General features: G+C 44.9%; 1 protein-coding gene across 1 annotated transcript; it reads right to left on the bottom strand.

Moving 5' to 3' along the window:
- Positions 1-27: 27 nt before the first annotated feature.
- On the bottom strand, positions 28-25630 carry dbh (dopamine beta-hydroxylase (dopamine beta-monooxygenase); the record flags this gene model as incomplete). Its single annotated transcript, XM_084159256.1, is given in 17 exon segments — positions 28-251; positions 2186-2345; positions 5972-6057; positions 6062-6097; positions 6613-6672; positions 7088-7126; positions 7872-7911; positions 7913-8004; positions 11602-11768; positions 12284-12359; positions 20493-20669; positions 20933-20951; positions 21052-21185; positions 21187-21258; positions 21479-21613; positions 25542-25546; positions 25549-25630. Coding segments are annotated over 17 exon segments (1536 nt in total). The 3' UTR covers positions 28-95.
- Between the last annotated feature and the right edge of the window lie 29 nt (positions 25631-25659).

The following is a 25659-nucleotide window of genomic DNA, read 5'->3' on the forward strand; positions in this document are numbered from 1 at the left end:
TATAATAATAATAGTGTTCTCTTTAATTCTGTGAATGTGATAATGAAATCATGCTAGTACTGTATGCTATCTTGATGAGTGATGATACCATTGGATCAACTGGATGTGATGTGCCATCCGCTGCACTTGTGGTAGAGAAGTACTTCACCGGGGGGCGGGGGGATGCGATGCACCATGATGGGCTCACTGCTTTGGCAGGGCCTCTGGAGCTGTGATGTCACTACAGGAAGCTCCTGCCTCTCCCAGTCGCCCTGTCACAGGACCACATAAACAGTCACGCAAGGTGACAAGTTTGTGTGAACAACATTGTAGTGTGAGGACTTTAAATGTACTATTAACTTTTGCCTTGTCTCGTGTGATGGTTACCTCCACATTTGAACTAATGAACTGTGTGTTTGATCATGTGTGTTATGCATGGTATTTGTGCATATGTCTGTGCAGTGGTTCTCTATGAGCATATCCCCTGTATGGTACAGTTAGTCTCCAGTCACGCAGGTCCCTGACGATGGGCTGTGCCAGCCTGGCATACATATGCCCATCCAAACACTGGGACCTGGTTGGCAGGGAGGGCTGCACGATTCAGCCTGAGACCAAGGGCGCAGGTTCAGGTGAGGATGTCATGGTAAATGAAATACTCACTCACCGCCTCCCTCCCCTGCCACTGGCCCTGTCTATATCTGTCACTAGCCCAGCTGCCATCAGCCAGTCAGAAACACACATCCCCAGTCATAAAAAAAAAACGTTGTTTTACAGAGTCAGCCATAGTAATACGGCGCCCCTTGAGCAAATTAGGGTTAAGTGCCTTCCTCAAGGGCACATTAACAGATTTTACACCTTGTCAGCTCAGGTATTCGAACCAACCACCTTTCGGTTTAATGGCCCAACGCTGTACCCGCTAGGCTACCTGCCACCCTCATTTCATAGAGCACTGTGGTAAACTGCTACTGTAAATTCCAAATTCATGGCCATTTAATATGGAGTTGGTCCCCCCTTTGCTGCTTTAACAGTTTCCACCCTTCTGGGAAGGCTTTCCACTAGATGTTGGAACATTGCCTCGGGGACTTGTTTCCATTCAGCCACCAGCATTAGCGACGTCGGGCACTGATGTTGGGCGATTAGGCCTGGCTCGCAGTCGGCGTTCCAATTCATCCCAAATGTGTTCGATGGGGTTGAGGTCAGGGCTCTGGGCAGGCCAGTCCAGTTCCTCCACACCGATCTCGACAAACCATTTCTGTATGGGCCTCGCTTTGAGCATGGGGCCATTGTCATGCTGAAACAGGAAAGGGCCTTCCCCAAACTGTTGCCACAACGTTGGAACCACAGAATCATCTAGAATGTAATTGTATGCTGTAACATTTAGATTTCCCTTCACTGGAACTAAGGGGCCTAGCCCGAACCATGAAGAACAGCCCCAGACCATTATTCCTCCTCCACCAAACTTTACAGTTGGCACTATGCATTGGTGCAGGTAGCGTTCTCCTGGCATCCGCCAAACCCAGATTCGTCTGTCAGACTGCCAGATGGCGAAGCGTGATTCATCACTCCAGAGAACACGTTTCCACTGCTCCAGAGTCCAATGGCGGCGAACAGTGGTGGAAAAAGTACCCAATTGTCATACTTGAGTAAAAGTAAAGATACCTTAATAGAAAATGACTCAAGTAAAAGTGTAAGTCACCCAGTAAAATACTACTTGAGTAAAAGTATTTGGTTTTAAATACACTTAAGTATAAATAATTTCAAATTCCTTATATAAAGCAAACCAGACGGCATCATTTTCTTGTTCTTTTTTATTTACGGATAGCCAGGGGCATGCTCCTTTACAAATGAAGGGATGTTCTCTGGATAAGTGTGTGAATTAGGCAATTTTCCTGTCCTGCTAAGCATTCAAAATGTAATGACTACTTTTAGGTGTCAGGGAAAATGTATGGAGTAAAAAGTACATAATTTTCTTTAGGAATGTAGTAAAGTTAAAGTTGTCAAAAATAGAAATAGTAAAGTACAGATACCCCCCAAAATAACTTAAGTAGTACTTTCAAGTATTTTTACTTAATTACTTTACACCACTCCAGCCGACGCTTGGCATTGCACATGGTGATCTTAGGCTTGTGTGCGGCTGCTCGGCCATGGAAACCCATTTCATGAAGCTCCCGACGAACAGTTCTTGCGATGACGGGGGTGTACTTACAGAGAATAGCTTGGCGGAGGACTGGTTACAGACCATGGAGATGGGAGCGGTATTGTAGAGATTGTTGAGCTCCTCTCCACTGAAGGAGTCCCAGGACAAAGCGGTGAACTGGTCGGTCACACTGGTCTGACCACAGCTACACACATCACCACCCTGGAACCTGAGAGGAGGGAGGGAGGGAGGGACACAAAGGGAGAGGGGGAGAATGAGAGGGCAGTGAGGGTGGATGAGACATTAAGTGACCAAGCATGGTCATGCTTATATTGTAACTTCCTGATAGACAGAGCTTTGTTGTAAAAAGTGCATCAGCATAAGGATGTGGCTTAATATGGATCAGGTTGACATTATTGTATGTGTTGGTATGTTTTGCAGGGCCCGGTTTCCCAAAAGCATCTTAAGGCTAAGTTAATCGTTAGAACCTAGGAGCATCGTTAAATCTCTGAGCCGGTTTCCAAAACAATCGTACTAAAGTTGCACTTGAAATCGCTATTAACCATCTACCCCAGACCACTGGTAGAACAGTTACAGCTACTGTAGCTGTAAGTGTGTCGTCAGATGCTTTTTTTTTGCCATTACGCATCACTTTATACATAGAAGATCACCGCTAAACATAGAATCAGGATGTTTATCTGTCTTTCTGTGACCGCCTATAACCGCCACTTTAATACAGCTGCGACCGGAAGTTATTTTCGTAGCAGGTTAGGAGAGCATTTTCGCTAACCCTAACTATTTTCCTAACCTTAGCCTAATTCTCCTAACCTGCTGCATAAGTTCTCCTAACCTGCTACGAAAAAGTCACTTCCGGTTATAGCTATATTGAAGTGGCATGAAAAGTGTTTCTCCTGATAACTTCAGAACGAAGTTGGTAATGTCTTTGCAATTGTTACAAACAAGCGAAGGATAAAAGGATGCTTCAAATGAAAACAGATGACTGCATTAAAAGACAAATACAGTATTTGGCTGCATAGGCCTATATAATTCAATCATATTGAAATACCTTTCATGTTCAATCAATTGAGTTCTATTTTGCTGATTGTAGGGTACCGTCTGTCATTTTTGCCTCAATATAGTTCATGATGTGTAACAACATGCTCAATGATGTGCCAAATCTGTGATTTTGTGCATTATTATAGGGTTGGCCGAAGCACTCTAGGAGCTGATTCGTAGTCAGTATTGTGGAACAATTCTAACGTTAAGATATGAATGGAGAAAGCTGATCTGAGAGCAGTGCTGCCTTTCTTTCGATATCAATATCGACACTTGCTCCAACGACACACTTAGTGAACTTTCCCACTGTAGTATTTTGGGAAACGCATGTGACGTCTTTGGCCATTATAGTAATAATGCATTGTTAAAACACTCTAAACTACCTCTAACTTCCTTCATACTGAACACAGAGACATACAAATGGTATCCACAACTGACTCTGGGAAGTAGATAAAGGGCCTTATTGCCAAAATCCCGACGTATCCCTTTTAGTTCCATTGCTATCGGGAAACCAAGTGTCTTCTGCTGGTTAGTGTGATGTGTGAGTTGATTTAATCTGCTTAACATAAGAGCTGTTTGATGTGGAGAAGATTGATTGGTCTCGAGAGATTGTTTCTATAATGGTAGTAGTCAGCAAAACAAAAAATAAAGATACAGTGTATGATCGGTTAAAGATGGCAGCTAACTCTTCTTAATAAAGAGGATGGGTGTCTCCTATTAGCTATCCTGTGCATGTCTTACCAGCAGATGAAGCTACAGTATTGTGTGTGTGTGTGTGTGTGTGTGTGTGTGCAGCCTGGCTTGGCCTCAAAGACTAGATGTAACATAGTAAACCTAAATCTGTGCCACTCAAATTAGTATTATATGTTACGGTTACATAACATGGTATGGTTACATAAGACAGAAGGTTACTTAAGCCAAAAACAAAAGGAGGGAGGTTGGTTTGGGAGGATGGGTGGGCGTATAACGCAAACGTCTAGCAACCCAAATGTTACCTGTTCGAATCACATCTCGGACAACATTAGCATTTTAGCTACTTAGCAACTTTGGAACTACATACTACTTTGCAACTACTTAGCATGTAAGCTAACCCTTCCCCTAACCTTAAACCCTAACCCTTAACCCCTAACCCTAACCTCTAGCCTAGCTAATGTTAGCCACCTAACTAACGTTAGCCACAACAAATTGGAACTCGTAACATATTATAGGCATTACAAATTCGTATCACTTTTTCCAAATTTTGTTACGTTACAGCCTTATTCTAAAATGGATTCAATAAATACAAGTCCTCATCAATTTACACACAATACCCCATAACGACAAAGCAAAAACAGGTTAAGAAATAAAAAAACAGAAATACCTTATTTACATAAGTATTCAGACCCTTTTTGCTATAAGACTAGAAATTGAGCTCAGATGCATCCTGTTTCCATTGATCATCCTTGAGGTGTTTCTACAACTTGATTGGAGTCCACCTGTGGTAAATTCAATTGATTGGACATGATTTGGAAAGGCTCACACCTGTCTATATAAGGTCCCATAGTTGACAGTGCATGTCAGAGCAAAAAACAAGCAATGAGGTTGAAGGAATTGTCCGTAGAGCTCAGAGACAAGATTGTGTTGAGGCACAGATGTGGGGAAGGGTACCAAAAAATGTATGCAGCATTGAAGGTCCCCGAGAACACAGTGGCCACCCGGCCAAACTGAACAATTGGGGGAGAAGCGCCTTGGTCAGGGAGGTGACCAAGAACCCAATGGTCACTCTGACAGAGCTCCAGAATTCCTCTGTGGAGATGGTAGAACCTTCCAGAAGGACAACCATCTCTGCAGCACTCCACCAATCAGTCCTTTATGGTAGAGTGGCCAGACGGAAGCCACTCCTGAGTAAAAGGCATATGACAGCCCGCTTGGAGTTTTTCAAAAGTTACCTAAAGGACTCTCAGACCATGAGAAACACGATTCTCTGGTCTGATGAAACCAATATTGAACTCTTTGGCCTGAATGCCAAGTGTCACGTCTGGATGAAACCTGGCACCATCCCTAAGGTGAAGCATGGTGGTGGCAGCATCATGCTGTGGGGATGTTTTTCAGCAGCAGGGCCTGGGAGACTAGTCAGGATCAAGGGAAAGATGGATGGAGCAAAGAGTAGAGAGATGCTTGATGAAAACCTGCTCAGGACCTCAGACTGGGGCGAAGTTCACCTTCCAACAGGACAACGACCCAAAGCACACAGCCAAGACAGCGCAGGAGTGGCTTCGGGACAAGTCTCTGAATGTCCTTGAGTGGCCCAGCCAGAGCCCGGACTTGAACCTGATCGAACATCTCTGAAAAGACCTGAAAATAGCTGTGCAGCGACGCTCCCCATCCAACCTGACAGAGCTTGAGAGGATCTGCAGAGAAGAATGGGAGAAGCTCCCCAAATACAGGTGTGCCAAGCTTGTAGTGTCATACCCAAGAAGACTCGAGGCTGAATTGCTGCCAAAGGTGCTTCAACAAAGTACTGAGTAAAGGGTCTGAATACTTATGTAAAAGTGATATTTTTATTTTTAATAAATGTGCAAACATTTCTACAAACCTGTTTTTGCTTTGTCATTATGTGGTATTGAGTGTAGATTGATGAGGGGGGAAAAACAATTTAATCTGTTTTAGAATAAGGCTGTAACGTAACAAAGTGGAAAAAGTCAAGGGGTCTGAATACTTTCCGAATGCACTGTATCATACTTATTGGAGGGAGACAGATTTGATTCCAGGTTGGTATGCATGAGCAAGCACGCTTGCGTTGGTGTGTGTGTGTGTTACTTGTTGATGAAGCTAATGTACTTTTGCAAGTAGCCAGGGTCCACGTTGCTCTTGCACAGCTCCAGTTGAGTCCGGGGATAGTAGTTCATAGTTCACACACATCTCCTCCATGATCCCAAAGCCTCCCTGGATCAACATGAGGAGAGAGAAATAGAGAGGGAGGGAGAGAGAGGTCAGGTTCCTAGGCTTACCTCTGTCCTAATAACCTCGGAAACAGCAGGCAGCACTGTGTGTCTGTCTGTCTCTCTGTTGGTCTGTGTCTGTCTCTGTCTGTCTTGTCTCTGTCTGTGCGCGTGCACGTGTGTGTGCAGCACCATCAGCAGACAGCAGCCCAATGCAGCTGTACACTGCTCTGAACATCCCACTGTGTCTGAACCCAGATTAGTGAAATCTGGGCTGGGCAGTAGATCCTCTCAAAGTAGAGCCTCTGAGCCCTGTCTGTGGTTGGAGGATATGCCTACATTAAACCCATAGAGCTGGTTGGCTACAGTTAGTGTATATAAGCTACTCATGACACTGTGTGTGTGTGTGAGGTGTGTCTCCACTTGCGTGCTATATAAACATGTACAATATTCTTTATTGATACACGTGTCTCCGTGCATGGCTGCACCTGCAATATAAACATACTGTAGCATACTCACTACTGTAGGCTGGGTCCTGTCCTCTGTGTTGTATGTACACTTTGTCAGGAGGACATCACCCTATGGGGAGGACACACAAACACACACTCAAATCAGGCAATGTTCGGGCAGATGTGTTTCACTTCTAGTCATATGCGATATCAAACTAACAACAAGTGTGCTGTGGTTTACAGAATATTTGCGTTGTTCGTTTTAAAACAGGCAACTCTGCATCTTTGTTGTCTGGCAGCAGAGCAGATGCAGTGACAGACTGTAGCAGTATTATGTATCAGCGTTTTTGTCTTATGTCCTCAGGCATTTCCTTCCTTTCCATGTCTGTAATAGTCCCTTCTGTCTTTCACTGTTCCCTTAACTGTGTCATCTTATTCCCCACACGCACGCCGAACACACTCATGCACACACACTGAAATGTATCTAATCTTATTCCACCTCCTTAGACAGTTGTGACAGTAAAAAGAGGAGCCAACATACTTGCAGGCAGCACAGTAACCATCTTTCTTAGCATTCTGACTATCTGGAGGAGACGACAACAAAAATACTTCACAAACACATCCATTAGATTGTTCTCAAAACACAACACTATCCCACAGTGATTTCTTGTTTTTAGGTCGCTCATAGTTGTCTTGTCTCTAGATTAGTTAGAGGGGCTGAATGCAATAGAGGCAGGGGAGTCTCATTTGACACCACAGTGATTTCTTGTTTTTATGTCACTCAGTGTTGTCTCTTGTCTAGTCTATGAGCTGAATACAGGGCAGTGGAGAGAGTCTCACTTGACACCACCCAGATTGAGATTACGTGGAAACAACGTTGATTCAACCAGTGTGTGCCCAGTGGGCAGTGTCTTGTTTGTATACCACTCAGAGAAGTTTGGAGACTGCTTAGAGAAGCTTGAGACATAGGAAAGAGTTGTATTACAGGCAGACGAGTCTCACGGCAGACACCAGTACTGTGTTGTGTTCTGCAGAAGCCCAAAAGATGTGTATGTGTCCTACCTCACTAAAGCCTGGAGCATTTAGCAGTACCCTAACAGATGCCAGACAGACAGTCAGCACTTACTGATGCCCTACTTTACCTGACCTGAAACTGACAGAGAGAGAGAGCTCTGTCCAGGTGTTATGTGGGAGGGTGTGTGTGTGTGTGTGTGTGTGTGTGTGTGTGTGTGTGTGTGTGTGTGTGTGTGTGTGTGTGTGTGTGTGTGTGTGTGTGTGTGTTTCTTGGTTGCATGCGTTTGTTGGTGCATGTGTACCCAGAGGTGTTACCTGATAGTGGGTGCTGAAATGCTTGTTCTCCTGTACTACTTCCACCCCTCACCAGGACAGTCCTCACCCCTCTCCCAGCCAGGTGAGTGTGCAGCTGGGATACAAATATTTTAATCCCCCCTGGAGGCAGGGCCTGGTGGAGGTCAAGAGAGGAATTCGATTTTATTCAGTTTCATTTGTACTGAGATACTGTTTGTTATTTGTTTGTGTTTATTTGGATCCCCATTAGCTTTTGCAGAAGCAGCAGCTCCTCTTCCTGGGGTCCACAAAAAACACGACAAGTAACAAAACACTGATACACTGATAGACAAGGACAGTAACACAAATAACGATATACAAACAATGCAACTACTAAAAAATAATACAAACAATACAACAAAATAATGTGTGTTAGTGTTTGTGTCCCCTCACAGTCGCCGTAGTTCCATGAGTTTTTTTTTTAATCAGTTTTTTTTATAGGTAATTTTGCTGTTTGCTTGAGTATTTGGAGATGGAAGGGAGTTCCATGCGATCATGGCTCTGTATAAAACTGTGTTGCTGTGAATTCGTTTTGGACTTGGGGACTGTGAAGAGACCTCTGGTGGCATCTCTTGTGGGGTATGTATAGTTGTCGGTGCTGAATGTTATTTGATTATGCAGACAATCTGGAATTTTTGTCAATTTGATTATGAAGACAATCTGGAATTTTTGTCACAGTAACACTGTATTTCTCATAACTAGAAGAGAAGCAGTTAATCTCTCGTCCACCCTCAACCAGGAAAGACTGCCATGCATGTTGTTGGTGTTAATTCTGTATGTGCAGTTAAGGGCAAGGCGTGCTGCTCTGTTTTGAGCCAGCTACAGCTTTGCCAGGTCTTTCTTTGCTGCGCTTTACCATATTACCGGACAGTAATCGAGATGGGACAAGAGCAGAGCCAGAACAACAACTACAGTTGGTCTGCGTATTTTACACAAAAATCATATTTTTATAGCCCTCTCCCATAACCATATTCACAACAACTTTATCAATATGACTTGCCCATTATAATTGACCATCTAATGTTATATCTAAGAGTTTAGCTTCCTCAACTTGCTCAATGGTCGCACCCTTTATGTACAACTCCAGTTGAGGTTTAGGTCTTAGAGAATAATTTGAAATTTCAGTGAGCTCACTGGCTTTGGGTGTTGACATGTAGAGTGTGGAACCATCTGCATACATAGTAATTCTAGCTTCGTGTAAGACCAGTGGAAAATCACTTGTAAAAATAGAGAAGAGTAACGGCCCAAGGCAACTGCCCTGAGGGACACCGCACTGTACATATCTGATGTTAGAGAAGCTTCCATTGAAGAACACTCTCTGGGTTCTATTGGATAAATACCTATCCAACCATGTGATGGCAGGTGCTGTAAAGCCATAGCAAGTGAGTTTTTTAAAATAACAATTTATGATCAATAACATCAAAGCCTGAACTGAAATCTAACAATACAGCTCCAACTATCATCTTATTATCCATTTATTTTAACTAATCATCAGTCATCTGAGTCAGTGGATTACAAGTTTAGTGCCCTTCTCTATATGCATGCGGAAAGTGAGTAGTTAACTTGTTCTCTGAAAAATAGCATTGTATTCAGTCAAACACAATCCACTCCATCAGTTTACTAAGAACAGGCAGCAAACTGATTGGGCAGCTGTTAGTCAGCAAATGGTGATTTACTATTTGTAGGCAGTGGAATTACATTATATATACAAAAGTATCTGGACACCCTTTCAAATGAGTGGATTCTGCTATTTCACACCCGTTGCTGACGGATTTATAAAATCGAGCACACAGCCATGTAATCTCCATAGACAAACATTGGCAGTAGAATGGCCTTACTGAAGAGCTCAGTGACTTTCAACATGGCACCGTCATAGGATGCCACCTTTCCAACAAGTCAGTTCGTCAAATTTCTGCCCTGCCACAACTGCAGCGGTTAACATTTTACATTTACATTTTAGTCATTTAGCAGACGCTCTTATCCAGAGCGACTTACAGTTAGTGAATACATATATATTTTTATTCTGGCCCCCCGTGGGAATTGAACCCACAACCCTGGCGTTGCAAACGCCATGCTCTATCAACTGAGCTACATCCCTGCCGGCCATTCCCTCCCCTACCCTGGACGACGCTGGGCCAATTGTGCGCCGCCCATGAGTCTCCCGGTCGCGGCCGGCTGCGACAGAGCCTGGATTCGAACCAGGATCTCTAGTGGCACAGTTAGCACTGCGATGCAGTGCCTTAGACCACTGCGCCACTCAGGAGCTCATTCAGGTTAACTGTAAGTGCTGTTATTGTGAAGTGGAAACGTCTAGGAGCAACAACAGCTCAGCCGCGAAGTGGTAGGCCACACAAGCTCACAGAACGGGACCACCGAGTGCTGAAGCACGTAGAACGTAAAAATCATCTGTCCTCGGTTGTGACACACACTACCGAGTTCCAAACTGCCTCTGGAAGCAATGTCAGCACAATAACTGTTTGTCGGGAGCTTCATGAAATGGGTTTCCATGCCCGAGGAGCCACACACAAGCCTAAGATCACCATGCGCAATGCCAAGCGTCGGCTGGAGTGGTGTAAAGCTCGCCGCCATTGGACTCTGGAGCAGTGGAAACGTGTTCTCTGGAGTGATGAATCACGCTTCACCATCTGGCAGTCCGACGGACAAATCTGGGTTTGGCGGATGCCAGGAGAACACTACCTGCCCGAATGCATAGTGCCAACTGTAAAGTTTGGTGGAGGAGGAATAATGGTCTGGGGCTGTTTTTCATGGTTCGGGCTAGGCCCTTTAGTTCCAGTGAAGGGAAATCTTAACGTTACAGCATACACTGACATTCTAGACGATTCTGTGTTTCCAACTTTATGGCAACAGTTTGGGGAAGGCCCTTTCCTGTTTCAGCATGACAATGCCCCCGTGCATAAAGCGAGGTCCATACAAAAATTGTTTGTTGACATCGGTGTGGAAGAACTTAACCTTAACCCAATCTATCACCTTTGGGATGAATTGGAACGCCGACTCTGAGCCAGGCCTAATCGCCTAACATCAGTGCCCGACCTCACTAATGCTCTTGTGGCTGAATGGAAGCAAGTCCCCGCAGCAATGTTCCAACACCTAGTGGAAAGCCTTCCCAGAAGAGTGGAGGCTGTTCTAGCAGGAAAAGGGGGGACCAACTCCATATTAATGCCCATGATTTTGGAATGAGATGTTCGACGAGCACATACTGTCCACATACTTTTGGCAATGTAGAGAACTTTAGCTTCCTTCCACGCCTGCGAACACACACACTCCTTTAGGCTTTGGTTAAATATATGGCAAATGGGGTGGCAATACAGTCTGCCACCTTTCTCAATAGTTTCCCATCAAGGTTGTCTATACCTGGTGGCTTATCATTATTGATGGATAACAACTGTAGGCCTACTGCAGATATAGCACCGTAATTAGTATCATTATGAAATTATAATTACACATAAGGGATCATACATGCTTATGACAAGTATTAAAATGCATTACAACCACATCTTAATGCTTTTCACCTGTTGGTTTTGAGTAAAGTGTTACTACTAAGTTTCTATTGATATTGAAGGTCAAGGACCATTTTACCTGACCAGGAAAAACTCCTGTACCATAGCTATCTCTGAGGTATATTGTAGCCTACTGTCTCTGTACACTTATTTTCTTAGAGTTAGTACAATATCCTTCTAACATAAACCCTAACAGTTTGTATACAGTTGGACGTGCAGTATCCTGTAAGCTGAAAGTTCTGCTCTCTCGGTGGTATGACCATGACCGGGATATAGACCAGCCCCAGCTCCATGATGCCTGCGTTGTACCGCCTCGAGCTGGGGGTATAGTACAGGCGCACCCCTGAGTTGTCCTTACGACCTGCAGGGGACGGAGTACAACCAGTCAGAGAGGAAGGGGAGGCAGGTGGGATTGAGCGGTAGAGGGAGGAGGTGGAGTGGGGGAGGGAGTAAAAGGAGACCGAGGGAGGAGATGTAGTGGTAGAAAGGGTGATGGAGGGAGAAGGAAAGAGGAGAAGACTGGTTGAGTGGGGGATGGGATAAAAGATGAGGTAGAGAGGGGATGGGGTTTAAGAAGAAGGGGTAGAGGAATAGAGAGTGATGGATGACATGGGGAGGGGAGAGATGAAGTTGAGTAGAATGAGGATGATGGTAGTGGATTCAAAGGAAGAAGCAGGGATATGGGGAGACTTTTTAGAGCAGGGGTATACAACTGGTACTTTTGGTTTTCATGCTCTCCCTTCAATCAGGTAACACCAGGTGTGTGGACTCTTGTCAATCAGTGACATGACTTGATCAATTAACAACCAGGTAGAAAATAAAATCAGCTGTACTCAAAGGCTGAGGGATGGGTAAATTAGTGTAATTCTGTGATACCTGAGATGAGAAGTGGGTTGTGGTAGTGCACCTCCAGCCGAAGGAACCTGGATGGACCTGGACCACATTGGCAGCCCTGTACAAAGACTGAACAGTACACAGGCACACACAGATGCATTATTTTGTATGTTATTTTTATAATTGATGTCAAATTGTTTGTATCATTGGAGATGTGAATCATCCACAGTAAAAGGAGAAGTTTCAGCCAACACAGAAAGAAAATAGCATGTCTTATTGATCCAGAGAAGACTAAAACAGCGTGTGTGTGTGTGTGTGTGTATACAGTGTGGTCCGGAATTATTGGATCCCTTGATGAAGATGAGAAAAAAAGACTGAAATAATACAGATACTGAGCTATATTGTATGCTCAAAAAATATTATTTTATACTAATATAATTGCACAGAGAAAGATCGGTGTCAAAATGATTGGATCCTCTTTTTCAATACTCTGGCACCCTCCCCTTGCGAGGATAACTACACTGAGCCTTTTTCTAAAATGTTTTATGAGGTTGGAGAACACATTGGGAGGGATCTTAGACCATTCCTCCATACACAATCCTTCCAGATCCTTGATATCCTTAGTCTGCGCTTATGGACTGCCCTCTTCAAATCAAATCACAGGCTTTCAACAGGGTTCAAGTCCAGAGACTGATATGGCCATTGCAAAATGTTGATTTTGTGGTTGTACATTTAAAGTTCCAATGCAGACGTTTTTTTAGCTCAATATCAAATAATTTCTGGGTAACAATACTGTGATTTGTTTTAAATTAAAATTGTCAAAAAGAAACAACAGTAGCTTCTTACCAAAGAGCAATTTCTCAAGCACGAATTTTTGTAGGACTGTCTGGGAGTGCTCTGAGGGGGGCCGGTGAAAACGGAAAATTAGATGTTATTGGGAGAGAGGTTTGGAACTCTCTTATTGGTCTATTAAACACCTTATTGGTCTTTGAAACACCTCTTACACTAAAAGAGCATTCTGGAGCGGTCAAAATGTACACAATTGTTATCCGGAGGAAAATGGGGGAGGGTCATGCTTTTTCAATTTCAGTCATGGGGAGGGTTTAGTATTTTTTAAAATTTAGTTCAGGGGAGGGTCATGTAATTTGTAATTGATTAAATGTCATTGTGCTCAGTGTTTGAGATAATTAGTTGCTTATTATCTCTCAATGTGTGCCCGAACTCACATAATGGCGATGGACTAATACCCATGTGATGCCTTTTGTCTTTTTTTCTTTAAGCATTTAGCCCCGTCACTGGGACCCGTCTATTGTGCTTGAGGCTTTCTCATGGTGGCCTCTTGAGCAACTGAAAAGCTAAGAGATGTAATACTTCTCTTTCTAACCCACTTTGCCATCTACACTACGCCTGCAAAGCGAGTGAGGGGGCTGCAACACACTGTCAGCCCACTGTTCGTACCTTCAGTTTACCCCTGGGGTCCTCCTAGGTACCTTGGTACCCAAACCCACCCTTCATGCCAAGGGTCAGCGGAAAATGTGTTGTCGCGCCCTGGAGCTTGTGGTTATACCCACCTCTCTTCCTGTTTATGGAAGTAGAGGGTCTCCACCGTTTGTGTTCAGCATGCACCTGGCACATTTGATTGGATGAAAGCGAGAGTATTGCTTTAGAGCAGCAACTACCTCTGTGTTTTTTGGGCACCTCCCTGCAAGGGGAGGCCCCCTACTTCATTGACAACTATTAGGGATGTAACGATTCACCAATATGCATCTGTCACTGGTTCAAATGTTTAAGATATGAGTACATCGGTCTGCGGGACCCCAAAGCGATCCAAATGTAGCAGGCATTCATCAGGAAATCGATTAAAACTTTGCGAATCGTCGGTTCACATTTTTCTGGGGCTCAAATTACTTTCTGTCTACCTTCCGAAAATAACTCTCATCTTTTGTGACAACTGCTCCCTCTCCTTCAGTGTCGAACTAAGCATGTAATTGTGTTGACAGTCCCTGATCTACAAGTCATTATGCATGCTGAACAACACCAGGCAATATCAGTAGCCTAGTCACACTGCGCAGCTTCACGTGCTGACCAATGAGAGGTACAGTGAGGGAAAAAAGTATTTGATCCCCTGCTGATTTTGTACGTTTGCCAACTGACAAAGAAATGATCAGTCTATAATTTTAATGGTAGGTTTATTTGAACAGTGAGAGACAGAATAACAACAAAAAAATCCAGAAAAACGCATGTCAAAAATGTTTTAAATTGATTTGCATTTTAATGAGGGAAATAAGTATTTGACCCCCTCTCAATCAGAAAGATTTCTGGCTCCCAGGTGTCTTTTATACAGGTAACGAGCTGAGATTAGGAGCACACTCTTAAAGGGAGTGCTCCTAATCTCAGCTTGTTACCTGTATAAAAGACACCTGTCCACAGAAGCAATCAATCAATCAGATTCCAAACTCTCCACCATGGCCAAGACCAAAGAGCTCTCCAAGGATGTCAGGGACAAGATTGTAGACCTACACAAGGCTGGAATGGGCTACAAGACCATCGGCAAGCAGCTTGGTGAGAAGGTGACAACAGTTGGTGCGATTATTCGCAAATGGAAGAAACACAAAAGACCTGTCAATCTCCCTCGGCCTGGGGCTCCATGCAAGATCTCACCTCGTGGAGTTGCAATGATCATGAGAACGGTGAGGAATCAGCCCAGAACTACACGGGAGGATCTTGTCAATCATCTCAAGGCAGCTGGGACCATAGTCACCAAGAAAACAATTGGTAACACACTACGCTGTGAGGGACTGAAATCCTGCAGCGCCTGCAAGTTCCCCCTGCTCAAGAAAGCACATATACAGGGCTGTCTGAAGTTTGCCAATGAACATCTGAATGATTCAGAGGAGAACTGGGTGAAAGTGTTGTGGTCAGATGAGACCAAAATCGAGCTCTTTGGCATCAACTCAACTCGCCGTGTTTGGAGGAGGAGGAATGCTGCCTATGCTTTGGGGGTGTTTTTCTACTTAGGGGACAGGACAACTTCACCGCATCAAAGGGATGATGGACGGGGCCATGTACCATCTAATCTTGGGTGAGAACCTCCTTCCCTCAGCAAGGGCATTGAAAATGGGTCGTGGATGGGTATTCCAGCATGACAATGACCCAAAACACATGGCCAAGGCAACAAAGGAGTAGCTCAAGAAGAAGCACATTAAGGTCCTGGAGTGGCCTAGCCAGTCTCCAGACCTTAATCCTATAGAAAATCTGTGGAGGGAGCTGAAGGTTCGAGTTGCCAAACGTCAGCCTCGAAACCTTAATGACTTGGAGAAGATCTGCAACGAGGAGTGGGACAAAATCGCTCCTAGATGTGTGCAAACCTGGTGGCCAACTACAAGAAACGTCTGACCTCTGTGATTGCCAACAAGGGTTTTGCCACCAAGTACTAAGTCATGTTTTGCAGAGGGGTCAAATACTTATTTCCCTCATTAAAATGCAAATCAATTCATAACATTTTTGACATGCGTTTTTCTGGATTTTTTTGTTGTTATTCTGCGAATCGTCTGTTCAAATAAACCTACCATTAAAATTATAGACTGATCATTTCTTTGTCAGTGAGCAAACGTACAAAATCAGCAGGGGATCAAATCCTTTTTCCCTCACTGTAGGCCTATTCCTGATCTTGCACATCTGTGCGTCACCTTCATCATTTAAATATCTGTAAAATGGCTTGCGCAGTGTTAGGCTTTATTAGTTGAGTGACAACCAATTTGCTAGGTTATTACTTATCAAATGCACTGTTGAAAAATGTGTTTTTTATAAAAGTACCCTAAGGTACCACCGGAGACGCAACTCTCATCCGGCTATACAGTGGGGGAAAAAAGTATTTAGTCAGCCACCAATTGTGCAAGTTCTCCCACTTAAAAAGATGAGAGAGGCCTGTAATTTTCATCATAGGTACACGTCAACTATGACAGACAAATTGAGATTTTTTTTCCCAGAGAATCACATTGTAGGATTTTTAATGAATTTATTTGCAAATTATGGTGGAAAATAAGTATTTGGTCACCTACAAACAAGCAAGTTTTCTGGCTCTCACAGACCTGTAACAACTTCTTTAAGAGGCTGTTTGATTGTTCAGGTTCACCATCAGCAATAATTTGGGTAGTTTTGCTTGAAACAATCAGTATATATGGTCATTTTATACAGGGTAAAGTTAATGATTTCATAAAGAGGACAGCAATCACTTTTATACCTGCACTGCATGGTCAAAGCGGGAGAAGAAGAGAAGCTCACTCCTAGTCCATCAACTTCCAAATGGTCTAAACCATTCGATTATGAGACTGGGGTGAAATCCAGAGGTGCTATATATTCATTGGCTATGTCATAGCTAATTTTTAAAATATAAATAGTGATACATTACTAGCGCTAACACTTTTAATCTGCAAAAATGACAAATTAATTCATGGGTGGTGGTGATTTCAGATCAAAAGTGGGGGCTGGACAAAAAGCAAACATTGCCCCCCCTAACTGATAGTGGGGTGGTAGATGCCCAGTTTCCCTTATGGCTCAGCTCAGGTGCCTACATACACCATAGACATATGCATAATTTACACACACACACACACACACACACATGCACGCACGCACGCACGCATGTACAGTACGTACAGTTCCTTGCAAAAGTATTAATCCCCCTTGGCATTACAACCTGTAATTTAAATGTATTTTTATTTGGATTTCATGTAATGGACATACACAAAATAGTTCAAAATGAAAAAAATCACTTGTTTCAAAAGATTCTAAAAAAGAAATAACGGAAAAGTGGTGCGTGCATATATATTCACACCCTTTGCTATAAAGCCCCTAAATAATATCTGGTGCAACCAATTACCTTCAGAAGTCACATAATTAGTTAAATAAAATCCACCTGTGTGCAATCTAATGTCACATGATCTGTCACATGATCTCAGTTTATATACACCTGTTCTGAAAGGCCCCAGAGTCTGCAACACCACTAAGCAAGGGGCACCACCAAGCAAGCGGCACCATGAAGACCAAGGAGCTCTCCAAACAGGTCAAGGACAAAGTTGTGGAGAAGTACAGATCAGGGTTGGGTAATAAAAAAATATCAGAAACTTTGAACATCCCACGGAGCACCATTAAATCCATTATAAAAAAATGGAAAGTCTATGGCACCACAACAAACCTGCCAAGAGAGGGCCGCCCACCAAAACTCACGGACCAGGCAAGGAGGGCATTAATGAGAGAGGCAACAAAGAGACCAAAGATAACCCTGAAGGAGCTGCAAAGCTCCACAGCGGAGATTGGAGTATCTGTCCATAGGACCACTTTAAGCCATACACTCCACAGAGCTGGGTTTTACGGAAGAGTGGCCAGAAAAAAGCCATTGCTTAACACGTTTGGTGTTCGCCAAATGGCATGTGGGAGACTCCCCAAACATATTGAAGAAGGTACTCTGGTCAGATGAGACTAAAATTGAGCTTGGCTCTGTCATATCCTCACATGGTCTCTCCTATCATTGCTATGCAGATGATACACAATTAATTTTCTCCTTTCCCCCTTCTGATAACCAGGTGGCGAATCGCATCTCTGCATGTCTGGCAGACATATCAGTGTGGATGTCGGATCACCACCTCAAGCTGAACCTCGGCAAGACTGAGCTGCTCTTCCTCCCGGGGAAGGACTGCCCACTCCATGATCTCGCCATCACGGTTGACAACTCCATTGTGTCCTCCTCCCAGAGTGCAAAGAACCTTGGCGTGACCCTGGACAACACCCTGTCGTTCTCCGCTAACATCAAAGCGGTGACCCGATCCTGCAGGTTCATGCTCTACAACATTCGCAGAGTACGACCCTACCTTACACAGAAAGCGGCACAGGTCCTAATCCAGGCACTTGTCATCTCCCGTCTGGATTACTGCAACTCACTGTTGGCTGGGCTCCCTGCCTGTGCCATTAAACCCCTACAACTTATCCAGAACGCTGCAGCCCGTCTGGTGTTCAACCTTCCCAAGTTCTCTCATGTGACCCCGCTCCTCCGCACACTCCACTGGCTTCCAGTTGAGGCTCGCATCTACTTCAAGACCATGGTGCTTGCCTACGGAGCTGTGAGGGGAACGGCACCTCCTTACCTTCAGGCTCTGATCAGACCCTACACCCAAACGAGGGCACTACGTTCATCCACCTCTGGCCTGCTAGCCCCCCTACCTCTACGGAAGCACAGTTCCCGCTCAGCCCAGTCAAAGCTATTCGCTGCTCTGGCACCCCAATGGTGGAACAAGCTCCCTCACGACGCCAGGACAGCGGAGTGACTGACCACCTTCCGGAGACACTTGAAACCCTACCTCTTTAAGGAATACCTGGAATAGTATAAAAGTAATCCTTCTACCCCCCCCTCCACCACCCCCCCATAAAATTAAATAAAAAGTGGTTGTCCCACTGGCTATCATAAGTTGAATGCACCAATTTGTAAGTCGCTTTGGATAAGAGCGTCTGCTAAATGTAAATGTAAACACGGGAAACTGTTGAGTGTGAAAAACCCAGCAGCATTGCAGTTCTTGACATACTACTACCATACTCTGTTATAAAATACTTGCCCATTCACCCTCTGAATGGCACACATACACAATACATGTCTCAATTGTCTCGAGGCTTAAAAATCCTTCTTTAAACTGTCTCCTCCCCTTCATCTACACTGATTGAAGTGGATTTAACAAGTGACATCAAAAAGGGATCATAGCTTTCACTTGGTCAGTCTATGTAATGGAAAGTCTTACAGCCCGGAAGGGCTCGTTCCACCAGAGGTATGGCTACCTCTTGGGCACTGTTCTAAGGCATCTCCTTGTGGGAGAGTTGCGCTATGGCATGTTGTGGTGGTATACCACTTTTATATGGTTGTTTCCCCAACTTCTTTTAGATTCAGAAAATGTCAGAAGGGACAGTTACTTTTAACACCACCACCACTTCTTATACCTTGTTGGCTCCAGTATTTGAACCAGCGACATTTCGGTTTCTGGCCCAACGCTCTAACCGCTAGGCTACCTAGGGGTGACTGTTTAACAGTCTGATGGCCTGGAGATAAAAGCTGTTTCTCAGTCTCAACTTTGATGCACCTGTACGGTCTCCGCCTTCTAGATGGTAGCAGGTTGAACAGGCCGTGGCTCGGGTGGCTGAGGTCTTCCTGTGACACCGGGTGCAGTAGATGTCCTGGAGGGCAGGCAGTGTGCCCCCAGTGATGCTTTGGGCTGACCGCACCACCCTCTGGAGAGCCCTGTGGTTGCGGACGGTGCAATTGCCGTACCAGGCGGTGATACAGCTAGACAGTATGCTCTCAATGGTGCATCTGTAGAAGTTTGTGAGGGTCTTAGGGGCCAAGCCGAATTTCTTCAGCCTCCTGAGGTTGAAGAGGCACTGTTGCGCCTTCCTCACCACACTGTCTGTGTGAAGGGACCATTTCAGATTGTCAGTGATGTGCAAACCGAGGAACTTCAAGCTTTTTACGCTCTCCGTCGATGTGGATGGGGGCGTGCTCTCTCTGCTGTTTCCTGTAGTCCACGGTCAGCTCCTTAATTTTGTTAACGTTGAAGGAGAGGTTATTTTCCTGGCAACACTCCGCCAGGGCTCTCAACTCCTCCCTGTAGGCGGGTCATGTTGGTCATCAATGAATTGAGCAGCATGACGTTAACCAATTACATCCTCAAAGTGACAGTTAACCTATATTTACATTTTAGTCATTTAGCAGACGCTTTTATCCAGAGTGACTTACAGTACTGAGTGCATACATTTTCATACTTTTTCGTACTTGTCCCCCGTGGGAATCGAACCCACAACCCTGGTGTTGCAAGCTGAGTCACATGGGACACCACATAATTGCCCTGTATCTGCCTATATCATTAACATGCCCATAACAAAGTTATTAAGACCACTTAATGTGAAGTGAAAATTGTATGATCTTTAATGAATATTTTCCAGGCAGTATTGATATGTATTGATTTGTCTTAGACCTGAGTTCAAATAGTGTTAATTCTTTCTTCTAATACTTTGAGCATTTGATTGAACCTACTTGGAGTGTCTGATGGGTGGGAATTGCACTTTTGGGAGTATTCCATTGCCTCTATTGCACCAGACAGGCTCATTCAAGCACAGCTAAAGTACTTGAAAGAAAACAAATACTATTTGAACCCAGGTATGGTGTGCGTGTGTGTGTGTGACTGGTGCCATCCCTGCAGTGTTTGGTTACCTCCGCTCCCATGGCCCAGGCAGCCAGGATGTGGCGACAGTAGTTGAGGCTGGCTGGCTTCATCTTAGAGTCACAGGATCCGCTGAACTGGGGGACCGTATCCATCTCAGGAGAACACTCAAACACCTCCATGTGGTGCACTATGGCCTCGTTACCTGGGGTTACCACTGTCTCATACTGGAAGGGGGGAGGAAGAGGGGGAGGAGGAGGAGGAGGAGGAGGAGGTGCGGAGGGGGGACAGAAGATGAGGTGAAAATGCTCTGGTATGGACTCCATGGTATTGACTACTCATTCCTTAGCCCAATTCAAAATCAACTCCTGGCACCTATCCAAAAGATTGGGTGGGGCTAAGCAATAAGGTTGGGGAGGGATATTGTCATATTGATTACACTTATCCAATTTTCTCAGATCTATTTGAATGCCTAGGGGCTAGAGCATACAGTTGGATTTAGGATTGGGCTTCAATGTTCCATCCATAGAAATATAATTAATAAGATTAATTCTAATTCTGTGGAATAACTAAAAGTCATTCTAATTATAAGGTTCCATCAGTAGGCACCAGTAGGTGGTCTCCTGGGTGGGGATGGTGACGTCGTGGTTCCGCACCTCCAGGGTCTGTATGTCCTGGGGCAGGGAGGGGGTCGGGGTGTCAGGGCGCAGCAGGAAGGCTCTCTGCACCCCTGTCTTCGATCTAGGACAGTTTGAGCTGCTGGAGCGAGCGGATTGGCCGATCCAACACTCCGTAGATCAGGTGGACAGTGACCTCCTGCCAATCACAAGCAAGCACAAAGATTAGTCTCTATATTATACCTCTCTTGACCTCTTTTTTTTCTCTCTCTCTTTCTTTTTCTCTCAACCCTTTTCTCCCCCTCCTCCCTCCCTCCCAGTACAGAACAGTATAATAATATGTTACCTCTACGTGTTACCTCTCTGGGGTCACAGGTGCTAACAGAAATACTTACCACCTGCCACTTTCTCTCTCTCACCTCTATGATGTAGTCTTGTGGGTCGCAGGTGCTGACAGGCCTCTTGAAAAGCAGGGAGAATCCCTCAGGTGTCTGAGTGGCCGTCATCAGCTGGCTGTCCAGACTCACACGGCCCTGACTGTCACTCCACGCATCCTGGAGTAACACACAGAGAGATAGAGATGCATACACACACGTGCACACACACACACACACACACATGCATGAACACAAACAAACAAACACACACACAAGATGATGGTCAGATACTAGGTCCATTTTGTATGTTTCAGCACTATGGACAGCAGCCCACATGCTGGACAATTGTAATTCAAGTTACACAGCGGAAACATCCCATAACCAAGTAAGTATTTCCAAAACATATGTGACGTCATTCTGTGGACGCCTAACCCTACACTCAGGTGAGCAGGTGTCACGTCTACTTCCGCTCCTCCCCTCCGACGTTCGACGTCGCCGGAACACTAACCACCGGTCCTGGGATCCATCATTACACACACCTGGCATCTATCATTACGCGCACCTGCACGTCATCATGAGGCACACCTGGACTCCATTACCTCACTTATTACCTCCCCTATATCTGGCACTCCCTTAGGTTCTTTCCCCAGTCAGTATTATTCCTGTGGTTTTGTGTAGACACTACTGCTATGTTGTCTCGTTCCATGTTTGTTGTTTTATTCAACGTTTCACCTGCACCTGCTTCTCGACACACAGCGTCTTCATTACAGCAGGCGAGATGCATATCCCAGGAGCCAATCATAACAGCTGAGTCTGTCTCCTTCAATCACGTTGTCCGCATGTAACATGCTCCGAAATAGAACCCTCCACCCAAGACCTGTTTTATTCCCCTTGTATGATTGCTCTGGGATGGGTCGAAGAGTAAAGACTCCAAAGAAGCCACACATTTAGTAAAACGCCCAACTTGACCAGGGACGCTCCATGTGTCAGGGTTAGTTAGACTCTGTGCACCTCAGTCACAGCGGAACCGCTCTAAAATGCGGTTTCGCTGTGCTGTTGTGACCACAGGGGTCCCAGGCTTTTAACAGATGTTCGGAGTTCTCTCTCTCTCGCCTTCTCATTTCTCACTCTCTCCCTTCATCCGTCCCTGTTGGACCTCCTCCCTGGTACAGGGATCAGAGGGGCCATTCAACATTCGTTTGGAGAGATGGCGCAGCAGGCAGGCATCTAAGCAGCAGCTCCTCACAGAGAGGCAGAGAGGCGGACAGGCAGGCCCGGGACGGGACGGGTCTAGGCAGAGGCAGGAGGAGTGAAAAGGGATGTATGATGTATGTGTGCTGCCCTGTGGTGGATTAGAATAATCTACCAGATCCACTCACTGAGAGAAGGATAGAGAGTGATGGAGGTGATCTGGAGGGAGGAGGGAGAGAGGAGGAAAGGAGGGAGAGAGGAAAGGAGCTGAGAAAGGAAGGGAGGGGAGGAAGGGAGAGAGAGGGAGGGTGCAGAGAAGGATTGAGGTGGTGAGGGGGTCTGGAGTTGAGAAAGAGAGCCATGTCAGTCTGACCGAGATGTAGATGGAGGGACGGTGAAGTTTAAGGGATGGAGGGATGGAGGGAGATGGAGTCTGGGTGAAGTGTTGGGGGGGGGGGGCGAGTGTCTTGTCAGGCTATCGCTACGGAACTCATCAAGCACATACAGTGGGGAAAAAAAGTATTTAGTCAGCCACCAATTGTGCAAGTTCTCCCACTTAAAAAGATGAGAGGCCTGTAATTTTCATCATAGGTACACGTCAACTATGACAGACAAATTGAGAAAAAAAAATCCAGAAAATCCCATTGTAGGATTTTTAATGAATTTATTTGCAAATTATGGTGGAAAATAAGTATTTGGTCACCTACAAACAAGCAAGATTTCTGGCTCTCACAGACCTGTAACTTCTTCTTTAAGAGGCTCCTCTGTCCTCCACTCGTTACCTGTATTAATGGCACCTGTTTGAACTTGTTATCAGTATAAAAGACACCTGTCCACAACCTCAAACAGTCACACTCCAAACTCCACAATGGCCAAGACCAAAGAGCTGTCAAAGGACACCAAAAACAAAATTGTAGACCTGCACCAGGCTGGGAAGACTGAATCTGCAATAGGTAAGCAGCTTGGTTTGAAGAAATCAACTGTGGGAGCAATTATTAGGAAATGGAAGACATACAAGACCACTGATAATCTCCCTCGATCTGGGGCTCCACGCAAGATCTCACCCCGTGGGGTCAAAATGATCACAAGAACGGTGAGCAAACATCCCAGAACCACACGGGGGGACCTAGTGAATGACCTGCAGAGAGCTGGGACCAAAGTAACAAAGCCTACCATCAGTAACACACTACGCCGCCAGGGACTCAAATCCTGCAGTGCAAGACGTGTCCCCCTGCTTAAGCCAGTACATGTCCAGGCCCGTCTGAAGTGCATTTGGATGATCCAGAAGAGGATTGGGAGAATGTCATATGGTCAGATGAAACCAAAATATAACTTTTTGGTAAAAACTCAACTCGTCATATTTGGAGGACAAAGAATGCTGAGTTGCATCCAAAGAACACCATACCTACTGTGAAGCATGGGGTTGGAAACATCATGCTTTGGGGCTGTTTTTCTGCAAAGGGACCAGGACGACTGATCCGTGTAAAGGAAAGAATGAATGGGGCCATGTATCGTGAGATTTTGAGTGAAACCCTCCTTCCATCAGCAAGGGCATTGAAGATGAAACGTGGCTGGGTCATTCAGCATGACAATGACCCCAAACACACCGCCCGGGCAACGAAGGAGTGGCTTCGTAAGAAGCATTTCAAGGTCCTGGAGTGGCCTAGCCAGTCTCCAGATCTCAACTCCATAGAAAATCTTTGGAGGGAGTTGAAAGTCTGTGTTGCCCAGCGACAGCCCCAAAACATCACTGCTCTAGAGGAGATCTGCATGGAGGAATGGGCCAAAATACCAGCAACAGTGTGTGAAAACCTTGTGAAGACTTACAGAAAACGTTTGACCTGTGTCATTGCCAACAAAGGGTATATAACAAAGTATTGAGAAACTTTTGTTATTGACCAAATACTTATTTTCCACCATCATATGCCAATAAATTCATAAAAAATCCTACAATGTGATTTTCTGGATTTTTTTTTCTCATTTTGTCTGTCATAGTTGACGTGTACCTATGATGAAAATTACAGGCCTCTCTCATCTTTTTAAGTGGGAGAACTTGCACAATTGGTGGCTGACTAAATACTTTTTTCCCCCACTGTATAAGCAGGCTTCTCAGACAGACAGGAGTGCTGGGAAAAGAGGATCCCACATAGACAGACAGTAGGCTGGGATCATTCCTATAATAAGACTCCTGTCCTCACATGGAAAGTGAGCGACGTTCTTTCGAAAGCGTTGCAAACGTTAGTTGATATGAAATGTTTATTTTGAGAAAATCTGATTTTCTCCATGTGTATATTTCATGAGTCACAAGATGTATAGCTAACATTTGGATGATCATATGTTTGTAATAGTTTATTGAGTATACAGTATTTGAAAACAAATGACCGGAAATGTGTTTTTTTTATGTCCATATGGATCTATCTTATAAAAACCTCCCCACCTTAGGATGATCACGATGAAGGCACATCCTGCCTGGCTCTCTACCATCGGAATGAACCACCTCTTACATACAGTAAAGCTAATACAACGGGCACCAGCTACAATATGGCAGATTTTCTTTTTCCTTATTCAAGCTTATTCTGGGGGCAGCTTTGCCTCGAGGGCAGAAACAAATGGGATTGGTTAAGTTTAGGCAAGTTATCTCAATTGGTTAAGGTTTTCTTTCATCCAACCAGTCACATTTGTTCTGCCCTCCAGGGCAGAGCTGAACTCAGAACAAGATCGACCTTATCCCGCCCATGCAGAAATCGAACCCACAACCTTGGTCAGTATCACACTCTCTAACCTACCAGAAACCTGGTAAAAAGTAGTGCACCACGCCCTTCCTTACCCCAAACTAGGACTAGTGCCCTTCCTTACCCCAAACTAGGACTAGTGCCCTTCCTTACCCCAAACTAGGACTAGTGCCCTTCCTTACCCCTGGTGGCCATCATCCCACAGGACCACTAGGTCAGCTTTGGTGAGTTCCCCGCGGTCGGACATCCCCAATACCAGGCCGTGTGTCATCTCGCTGCACCGCACCTCCAGGTACAGCT

This window comes from Coregonus lavaretus, assembly GCF_964263955.1.
Source record: "Coregonus lavaretus genome assembly, chromosome: 4".
Classification (NCBI taxonomy): domain Eukaryota; kingdom Metazoa; phylum Chordata; class Actinopteri; order Salmoniformes; family Salmonidae; genus Coregonus; species Coregonus lavaretus.